Below are 10,757 nucleotides of genomic sequence, written 5' to 3' on the forward strand. Positions count from 1 at the left end.
CTCCAGAGCGAGTAGATTGGTAACCCCGCCTCCTGCTCTCCTCTATCTTGTCTGCTGTCATGATTCATGCAGCTATTATTTCATCCAAATGAAAAATGGAGAACAGATAAGCAGATCATGGCTTGTCTACAGTGAAAAGAAGGACTGGGTTATTTACTTTGGCCTTTTTGGAAACACAGGAAGGAGCAATCAGCTAAGTGAGCTTAGTGCTTGGAAAAAATCTTTCATTCCTTTAGAGACAGCATGAAAAGTCAGCTGAGTACAAAACATAGAGAGGAAAACAAGAAGAAAAGGGACAAGAAGAGAGGGACACAACCTAGAACAGATCATGGATGTCTATTCTATTAACATTTCTATATCGGTTTGATGTGTTGGCTTCTCCATTCAAAGGGCCCCCTGCCTGTCTTTGCCTAGGGCCCCACATTTCCTAAATCAGCCCCTGTGTAAATAAATACTATTTATATACAAGTTAATCACTTTAAAATCAAGTTTAAATGAAGCTCTGTCTGAGCCACTTGTGTTTTACTAGTTGTTTGTTAGAAGCCAACAAGCTTTGCTCCCTGATCAAAAGCTGTATATCAGCCAAAGGCTTCCAGAAATAATCAGAACCCTCATTATCCTCGTTTTTTTCCTTTTGATACCTGAGTAAAAATCAGAAGGAAGGAAAAACAATATTCAAACCCAGAGAGGCGACCCACTCAACTCTGTTCTGTTACCCTACGTATTGAATGAGGGAAAAAAAAACTGTACCATGTTACTACTGATGATTATTCACCTGGTGTGTCATCAGGCTCAGTGAAATGTTTTTTGTCTCTATTCCAGCTGGACAATAAGTGAGACTAGAATAGTTAAAGCGATCTTCACAGCTTGCAGAGATCTCACTCCGTTTCCGTCAGACATGTTGTATTCTGCATCGCCTCCCGAGGACAGAAGTTCGGGTGTCAGAATTAAAGAGCTTGCAATGTATTTCCCCGATGTTGAACTTTTCAATGAACAATTGTACGATTTGTGTGACTCTCGCTCCAGCGTGCTATTGAAGGTCAACCAGCTGCGGATGATCATCCAGCCATGGTTATCTATGCTTTTAGCAGTCTGGTGTCTCACAGACTTTTCCGAGATGTTTGTAGAGTCATAATACCAGTGCACCTCTCCATCAGGGTAGGCATGTTTGAAAGTGCAGGACGGACCGTGGCTGTTCATGACGGCTTCAACTGTCCTGCAGCACTCTAAAAGGAAAGACAAAGAAGAAGATGTTTGAAACGTTCACACAAATTTTGGACATTTTAAACCTGGCATACACCGTAAGAGCTTCTGTGCTCTTCGAGCCGATTCTCCCCGTGCGTCCTGCGTCATGTAGGACACAGGTGGTAAAGAGATGCGATCAGCCTCTCACGACCGCCTCCCTATCAGGAATCGTAAGATCGGGAGAAAATTTTGTTTGAAATCCATCAGCCGTCGTAAGATGTTGTTGAGCAAATCCTGATGTTGGTGCAGATCTACGAGCCGATTTACCAGAACCTCACGCACTGCGCATGTGCAAACAAAGGAGTCCCTCCAGCACCATCTCCTGGCGCTGAGTCTGATATGTGGTTTTTAGAGACACAGCATCAATAGGTAGATCGCATCAGAGCGCTGTTGATCAAGTCCCAGTGCTGTATCTGGTGTTTGTCACAACGCGCTATTATCCAAGTCATCTTGAAAACATTCTTCTTCCAAATGTTGGCTACATATTACGGGTTTTTTCTCTGGCCAGAAGTTCGATGGCAAATCCTCCCTCTTCAAGTTGGCGATCCAACGACCAACCCGTCCGTGGAGGATCAGGGATCAGAAAGGTGGAATAACTCTTTTTTTCACTTTTACCCGATGTATTCCAGCATCCAGCTGCCATGCACGTGGGCATTGTCAGTTTCACTATAGCTCTGGTGAATTTCAATGGTGAAGTCCTCTGGAAATCTTCAATAATTGTTGTTGATTGCAGATGTGTCTAGTAGTTCCCATTGATTTAGCTTGGAAAGCGGGGAGAATGGCGCTAGGCTTACCGCACCGTGACGTCACTGCTGGAAGATGGCAGGAGGGAGGAGCTACTATATTTGGGCAAAAATGGCCGCTCCCAGACTCTGTGATCGCGACGAAAACATTTTTTTACTGATTAACGGTAACATATTCGTTTTACGTCTAGATAATGATCCATTGATTATTTCTTGCTGACCGGACTTTCCTTTAAACCCTGAAGTTTAATGGTACAGTTTGAGCTGTAGCTGCAGACAATGATTGAACATATCATGCAGTGTATGCTCAGCCTTATGCATTCAACTTTATTACTACAAGATTCATGTCTCAAATAAGAGTTCCGTAAAAGTTCAAAAAATATCCACTGGACTTGGTTTCCTAGATTTGAAGACGTTTCTCCACCTCTCCAGGAAGCTTTCTCAATTCAAATTTCTGGAACCACAGTGAGTTTGAGTCTTTATATAGACAAGGACTTGAATTGCTTGGACACATGCAAATGGGAACCAATGAATGGGTCGTTTGGTTCCATCGTTAGCCTGTAATATCTGAAACCTGTCTATGATTCTGAGGGTTGGTCATTAAAGGGGGGGGGGGATTGCCGTTGTCGTTTGTCTAGACTCAGGCCCCGTCCACACGAAGTCAAACCCTGGCCTAAACGCACAAATTTTTCACCAAACCAGCCTCTCATCCATACGAAGCCGGCGTTTCGGGGGTCTGTAAACGATCTTTTTTTTATTCAGCCTTATGAGTGGGAAGATTTTGGGAAGTTTCCATCTTTAATCTCTAACCGCATTTTTTTTCTTACACGCATGCGTCATAGCGTCGCCTCTAAACACGCATGCGCGACACAGTATCACAACAACAATGGCGCCGTACTGTGTTGAATGGTTGCTGCTCATGCTACTCACCCTGCTGTCGGGCTTACAACAGAATCTTCTTCTTCTGGAATATCTCCAGGAAGAACAGAGTAATATCGACCACATAGTTCAGCACCTGAATTTGACTGAACCACGAAAATGGACCCGCAGGGCAACCATGTATAAATATTACTGCGCATGCCCAACATTTCGTCGCCTATCTTTGCTTTGGCACCACAGCGCCACTTACAGGCCTGGCATACATTTTGCAGCGTTTTCATGCATTCGTGTGGACGATCACATTTATTTTACGTCTCCGTCTTTACGACAAACGTTCTGGAAAATATTAGCGTCTCGTGTTCGTTTTGACTTCGTGTGGACGGGGCCTTAAACTCACTGCAGATCCAGACACTTGAACTTTAACGGAATGACTATGACCTGAATGACTGAGAATCTTCATCATCAAATATGAGTGCTTGTGACTTCCTTTTCATGCATGTGTAGCCTCTCTCTCCTGCCCACGTGTTGATCTGTTTCTGTATCAACTTTTGTCATTTTTAGGGTAGAAGCAACCGGAGACAGAACTGCTTGTGTTTGACAACTTTTCATGATATCCTGCACTAAGGATATCATGCAAAAAGTAGTCTATTCAAGTATACTAAAAGTGCACTAATTTCATACTTAAAATCAGGCATTGCACTTAGTTTACTTATTCTAAACCAGGGGTCTTCAACGTTTTCCAGGCCAAGGACCCCCAAACTGATGACAAGATGGAGCGGGGACCCCCTAATTATATATATATGTATGAAATTGTGTTCTATCAACCTGGTCCTATAGTCACTCTATTACAGATGGAGTAATGTAACTAAAGTAATCCCTCCCTGGGATTATTAAAGTATTTCTGATTCCTGGTTGATGGGACAGGTGTTGTGAATGAAACGGTGTCCAGCTTGAAAGAGCTCCTGTGTGTCTCTGAATGTGAGCATTGATGACTGAAAGACATCTTCTGCCTCCATTTATCTGTTTACTACAGTCTGATGGATTCATGTTCATGTGGATTTAAAGACATTTTAATTGAGGAGGGAATATATAAAAAAAAAAAAAAAAAATGAATCAACCAAAATTTTCGCGACCCCCATGCAGTACCTCCGCGGACCCCCTAGGGGTCATGAACCCCCTGTTGAAGACCTCTATTCTAAACTATATTTCTTATACTTAACAAGTGTACTTGCCTATACTATTGTTTACTTTATTCTTTACTAAAGTATACCTTAAGTATACTTTAGTAAACTTAAAAATGTCCCAATTTAGTTCTGAGCAGCTGTCTCACTGTGTGGTGTGGAGGCTGCAGCGCCTCAGACTGGAAGAAGGTGAGAACAGCAGAGAGGATCATGGGGGCTCCTCTTCCCTCCATTAAAGACATTTCATCCCAGCGCTGCGTGTCCCGAGCCCGTGACATCATCAATGACCCCTCACCCCCCCACCATGGACTGTTCTCCCTGCTGCCCTCTGGGAAGAGGCTTCCCAGCATTCAATGCAGGACCAGCAGGTTCTGCAGCAGCTTCTTCCCCACCGCCATCACACTGATTCATGTTTTGTAAAATGGTTTAATTTATTTATACATTGTATACTGTATATTATTTACTATATATTAACTATATATTTATTACTGTTTTCAAGGCTGCACTTTTAGTTTTAGTTTAGTTTTAAACGACATTTCTTTTTCCATACACTACATTGTCTGTCTTATATATTTAATCATGGCACCCAGCTACAGCTTAAACTGTACGATGAGCCCGCAGGGTTTAAAAGTTCAGAGCTCATGATGTTTGTTCTTCCACTGTATGGCCCGACGCTCTGACATAATCTACCTGCTCACACTGTACGTCTAAAAACCACACGTCGGACTCAGCGGTGTCAATCTGGAAGAAGAACTCTCTTGTTTGCGCAGTGCTTGAGGTTCTCGTAAGTCGGCTCGTCGATCTGCTTCAACAGCAGGATTTACCCACAACCACCTTTGGAAAGCTGATTGAATTTCAAACGTGTGATTTTCTCCCGACCTTACGATTCCTGATGGGGAGGGAGGTGGTCGTTAGAGGCTGATCGCCCCTCGTTACCCCCCGTACACCAACACGACACAGGACACACCATGAAGCTGAAACTGGCCCTAATGGTTCCTTATTTAGCTACAGTTTATACATTTTATTGCTTTTAATCTCAAACAAAGACTCACAAATAAAATGTCAAAACCCTGATTACCGTAAATCCTCGAATATTGGCCTGTATTCCATTAGCAGCCGGGTCTCTAATAATGGCCGGTTTTGCTGTCGGCGGGGGTAAATAATGGCCGGACGCTAATACAGGCCGAGGCTATAATTGGAACCAACGATGTTCCTGTGCAGTCCTCAGCAACCTGTGATAGTAACATGCAAGTACCACAGGGGGGCAGTGTTTGCTAACGAATCCAATCCATTAGCTTGGGAATTCCCATCCTTAGCGCAGACAGTGCTGCAGACAGGAGGCCGGATTGTTTGGTTTTTATGACCGGCTGTGATGGCAGAACAGTTTCCATTAATTTATTTTAAAACTTTGTTTGGCCAAGAATCCATTCTGTGTCTTTTTCTTTTTTTCGTATTGCCGTGCAGAAAAATAACAGCTGCTGGAAGATGTCTGAATAATGTTCTGTAAACCGTTATAGTACTTTTTCAATAAATGAACCTGGTATTTTATCGGTTCAAAGAGACACAATCCGATTTTATTCATTCCACTGGTCGTCTGTTTTGATCAAATAGACATAGAGGCCTGCCTCTAATTCTGGCCTCCTTCCGATAATGGCCTGGACCAAGATGCACCTGAGTGAAATAAAGGCCCCGGCCTATATTAGAGGATTTACGGAACTTTAGAAACTGCTGATCCACTGATCCACACACAATAAATGGATCAAAAGGTCGGTAGTGATGAAATATTAGTTTGGGGGACATTTTTTTGCATCATGTTGTACAAAACGGCATTGTTTAAATGCCACAGTCTACCAGACTCTCGGTACCTTACATCATTCTCATAATTTTATGACTCTTGTATTTAAAAAGAAACAACAGCTTCCACAGTAAAGATAAACAGTATGTGCATTTTTCTTAAAATAAGTGCATTTGTTCTTGGATTGAGGAGGTAAGAGACACTTTGCCAATGGAACAAGACAATTTACACTTAAAATAAGAAAACACCGTAGCATTGTATTATTTCAGGTGCATTTTATCTAATTATCTTATTTTAAGAGTAAAAATACTCATTCCATTGGCAAACTCTCATTTACCTACTTAAATTAAGGTTAAATACACTTAATTTAGGAAATGTGTACTTATTTCTATATCATTTTTCCGGTGTTGAAGCAGAGTCTTTATCTCTTACACTGCAAAAACGATCTAGAAATAAGTAAAATTTTCTTAAATTAAGTGCATTCACTCTGAATTTGAGTAGATAAATGAGATAGTTTGCCAATGTAATGAGTAATTTTACTCTTAAAATAAGATAATTAGATAATATGCACTTGAAATAAGACAATGCTACGGTGTTTTCTTATTTAAAATGTAAATTGCCTTGTTCCATTGGCAAAATGCCTATTTTACCTCCTCAATTCAAGAACAAATGCACTTATTTTAAGAAAAAAATGACTTATCTAGATTTAGATTTTTTGCAGTGTAGCCATTCATGGTTTGAATAATACTTTTATACATTCAGAGCTGTTGAGTGGGAAAAAAATCAAAGAATCTAAAAACAATGGCAGGAAAGAAGAATCTCCAAAGTGCATAATTTCCGATGCACAGAAATGTGAAGCCCAGTTTTCTGACTTTAAGGAAATATGTTTTAAGAATGACTGAATGCTCAGATTTCTCCAAACATGTTCTATTGTTCCCTTACCAACTAAAAAAGATAAGGAAGAATAAAGTTTTAAACCTGGACGCTGACCTTGCAGCTGCAGCCTGGTATAATCATGGGCCACTCCTTTGTTAGATTGCAATTTGCACCTGAAGGGCTTTCCACTCTCCAGAGGCAGCACTTTCCGAAACACCAGGGTGAGACGTCCATCTTTATAGCTGCAGTGAAAGTTGCTTTCAAAGTGTCTCTGCGTTGAGGTTATTGTTTCCTGGCTGTCCACAGAACACAGAGACATGTTGCCTTGGGACCACTCCATGCGTTTGACTGATAGTCCGTTATGAAGGGATGTGTTGCAGTGGAGATAAACTGGTTTGTCACACTCTGTAGTGATCTCGGAGCTCACGTCCAGTTTCAACGACTCTGTAGACAAACACGTGAATATAAAGAATATTAGTAAATAGAGAAAAGGACTGCTCATTTAATGAAGAATGTTATTTCTTAATATTTCTGTTCAGTCACGGTTAGGAAAAGACTCCTCTGGTTCTGCTAGTTTAATGCATTTAATGTGTTTGATCTTCTCCAAGTATGAACAACTTCAAACAACTTCAACTGCGTATATTCCTGCAGCAGTGTGTCACAGCGAGCTTATCGCAACTACGACACAGATATAGATTTGATTTCTGCCCAATATTGAAGCGTGGTCTGCGCTACGTTATTCCACGCCACAACGAAAGAGGGCCGATCAGAAACTAGCTGTGGGTCTAGATACGGCCGAGGCGGCGAGGAAGTGGAAAAACTGGGATCCAGGTGGAAAAAGGTTCCCAGCGTTCTCTCGCACCTCGCTCTGCTAGCTGCTCCATCTTCACCAGTCATTTTCCACAATGGCGGTCAGACAAACAAAACAAGCCGGTATGGAACCAAACAGGAAATACGCATAGAGTAGAGCGGATGTAGAATTGACCAATCAGAGGCCTCCTGTCTGCGGTACTGCAGCACAACTACAATTTTGGGGAGGTGCGGGGCATATCTGCGTTAACTGCATGACACACGCAGACCACCTGGTTTCTTAGTATAAATCAGCCTTAAGGGTTTTATACGGTGGCCCTGAAGTGCAAACTTCAACTACAAATCTAAAAGCGCAACTACATTAAGGAAATCGCAACTACATAAAGCAAAGCGCAACTACATTAAGGAAAAAAAATGTAGTTGCGCTTTGCTTTATGTAGTTTTGTTTTTCTTAATGTAGTTGCGCTTTGCTTTATATAGTTGCAATTTCCTTAATGTAGTTGCGCTTTGCTGTATGTATTTGCGATTTCCTTAATGTAGTTGCGCTTTGCTTTATGTAGTTGCACTTTCCTTAATGTAGTTGCGCTTTGCTTTATGTATTTTGTTTTTTCTTAATGTAGTTGCACTTTGCTTTATGTAGTTGCGATTTCCTTAATGTAGTTGCGCTTTGCTTTATGTAGTTTTGTTTTTCTCAATGTAGTTGCGCTTTGCTTTATGTAGTTGCGATTTCCTTAATGTAGTTGCGCTTTGCTTTATGTAGTTGCGCTTTGCTTTATGTAGTTGCGATTTCCTTAATGTAGTTGCGCTTTGCTGTATGTATTTGCGATTTCCTTAATGTAGTTGCGCTTTGCTTTATGTAGTTGCACTTTCCTTAATGTAGTTGCGGTTTGCTTTATGTATTTTGTTTTTTCTTAATGTAGTTGCGCTTTGCTTTATGTAGTTGCGATTTCCTTAATGTAGTTGCGCTTTGCTTTATGTAGTTTTGTTTTTCTTAATGTAGTTGCGCTTTGCTTTATGTAGTTGCGATTTCCTTAATGTAGTTGCGCTTTGCTTTATGTAGTTGCGATTTCCTTAATGTAGTTGTGCTTTGCTTTAAGTAGTTGCGATTTCCTTAATGTAGTTGCGCTTTGCTTTATGTAGTTGCGCTTTCCTTAATGTAGTTGCGCTTTGCTTTATGTAGTTGCGCTTTGCTTTATGTAGTTGCGATTTCCTTAATGTAGTTGCGCTTTGCTTTATGTAGTTGCGATTTCCTTAATGTAGTTGCGGTTTTAGATTTGTAGTTGCAGTTTGCATTTCAAGGCCACCGTAGTTTTAAGTCCATTTCAAAACAACTTGGAATCCATCCTGCAGGGAGAAGCTCTGGTAAAAAAAAAAATAGAGATCAGTTTGCTGTTTCCAATCTTCACAGCAATGGATGACGAAGGAATCCGTGAAAAACTAAATTAGGAGCTCCAACTCAGACTCTATAATAAGAATGTTTATGAAACCTTTACGAAATGTGAACCAAATGTGTAACACAACAATTAGAAAATTAATTGAGTGGTACTAATATAACTTCCTTCTGTCCAGGAGGCTTAATCATAACTATGCACTAGAGTTTGCTCTGATTGCATTCGTTCCAAACTGCATAACATCGAGAAAAGAAGGACAGAATGTTAACCTACCTTGCATAGTGAAGACGAACGCAGGCACAAGGCAGAGCAAAACCTTTAGCTCCATTTTCATATCTCTCGCATTTCACTGTAACATGAGAAGCTTCGTATTAAACCTGCTCTGATCAAACTCACAGTGAGAAGCTAAACAAAGCAGAGCTGTGATTTCAAAGCTTTACGAGTTAAACCAGACCTGTGAAGGATGCCTGCTTTCCCCCCCGACTCTTCTGCTGCTTCTCCAACAGCCTTTGTTTCTTTAAAAGTTTTATGTGCACATAGTTAATCATTCCAGGCTAACAGGACGGCTGCCGACCTGCCGCTGCGGAGGGCGTGTACAAAACAGCTATAAAATAAGAGGTCCGTGAGGAAGTGTGTATGCATGCCTATATGAGACAAATAAAGGATATAGAGGGAAAGCGAAAGACGGAGGGAGAGAGAGGCTGACGGTTAAAAGCTTTTCTTTAAGCAGTGAGAAAAAACAAGGATGGACTTGTATGATTGCTTTGATCTAGTGTTAATAATGCCTGAAACATTGCGCTCCATTGTTTCGGGTTTTCCCAGTTTCCCTCTATGGCCAAAGGCGACATGCAGAGACACTTGCACTTTGCAAAGACCTTTATTGTGTGCGGTTGTAAAGTGATGACTCATTTCTGGTAAGACGTGATAAAATACCCCCCCAAACACACACACACACACACATGTTGTGTCACAATATCCTTGTGGGGACCTTCCATTGACTTCCATTCATTTCCCACTAATTTATATGGCCTAACCGTGACCCTTGCCCTAACCCTAACCATTACCGACACATACCTATCCCTAAACCTAACCTAAACTCAATTCACACCTTAGTCCTAAACCTAACCCCCACCCCAAGAAGAGAAACTTTCCTTATGGGGACCAGTTGTTGGTCCCCACAAGTACCTATGAGTCCCCAAAATGTAGCATATTCCTAGGAAATTGTCCCCACCAGGTATTAAAGACATGGCCACACACACATATACTCTTTCTGCTATAGTGAGGACCATGTGTTGAATTCCATATATATATATATATATATATATGTATTAGGGATGGAATGGTTTATGAAAACCGTCCGAACCGTTCGGTTCGACTGTCTCGGTTCGGTTCACGTGTGTTTCGTTCGGTTCATGCGCTGCTCCTTTTTCTCATAGGCGAAGCGTTTACACTCCAGAGCAGAAGGTGGCGGTACTGCGACCAAAGCCAACCACCAGTAGTAAACAAGAAGAAGAAGCGAAGCAGCGTAGCCGGGTGTAGCAGAAAAAAATCTGTTGTTGTGGAGAATTGTGTGGGTATGGCGAGTGGGAAAGAACAGGAGTTGGAAGACGCGCCAGCAGCACTTTATAGGTCTGCTGTATGGGACCACTTTGCATTTAGAGTGACCTACGATGACGGCGGAAAGAAAGCTGTGGATAAAAGTGCAACAGTGTGCAAGCATTGTGCAACACGTTTTGTTTATGCTAACAGCAACATGACCAACATGTCATGCTAACCCCGAAATCCCACATACTCCGTCAGCGCTCCGCCCCGCTGCGCTCCAGACCGGCTGCTCAAA

The 10,757-nt window shown here is 41.7% G+C and overlaps 1 protein-coding gene across 1 annotated transcript; it reads right to left on the bottom strand.

Annotated features, from left to right (window-relative positions):
* Positions 1 to 609: 609 nt before the first annotated feature.
* LOC119774224 lies at positions 610 to 9,600 on the bottom strand. The gene is made up of 4 exons (XM_038271632.1): positions 9,375 to 9,600; positions 9,194 to 9,269; positions 6,834 to 7,163; positions 610 to 1,226 (listed from the first exon to the last, which is right to left on the bottom strand). The coding sequence occupies exons 2-4, from the start codon at positions 9,252 to 9,254 to the stop codon at positions 814 to 816; spliced, it is 804 nt and encodes a 267-aa protein (XP_038127560.1). The 5' UTR covers positions 9,255 to 9,269; positions 9,375 to 9,600; the 3' UTR covers positions 610 to 813.
* Positions 9,601 to 10,757: the final 1,157 nt, after the last annotated feature.

Source organism: Cyprinodon tularosa, unplaced genomic scaffold, assembly GCF_016077235.1.
Source record: "Cyprinodon tularosa strain WSP-4 unplaced genomic scaffold, ASM1607723v1 ctg801, whole genome shotgun sequence".
Classification (NCBI taxonomy): domain Eukaryota; kingdom Metazoa; phylum Chordata; class Actinopteri; order Cyprinodontiformes; family Cyprinodontidae; genus Cyprinodon; species Cyprinodon tularosa.

Excerpts from the sequence above, each read along its gene's own strand:
- LOC119774224 (XM_038271632.1), bottom strand. The coding sequence starts at position 9,254 with ATGAAAATGGAGCTAAAGGTTTTGCTCTGCCTTGTGCCTGCGTTCGTC. Across the intron at positions 7,164-9,193 it reads GTTCGTCTTCACTATGCAAG|AGTCGTTGAAACTGGACGTG; the intron begins GTAGGTTAACAT and ends GTTTGTCTACAG. Across the intron at positions 1,227-6,833 it reads TACCAGGCTGCAGCTGCAAG|AGTGCTGCAGGACAGTTGAA; the intron begins GTCAGCGTCCAG and ends CTTTCCTTTTAG.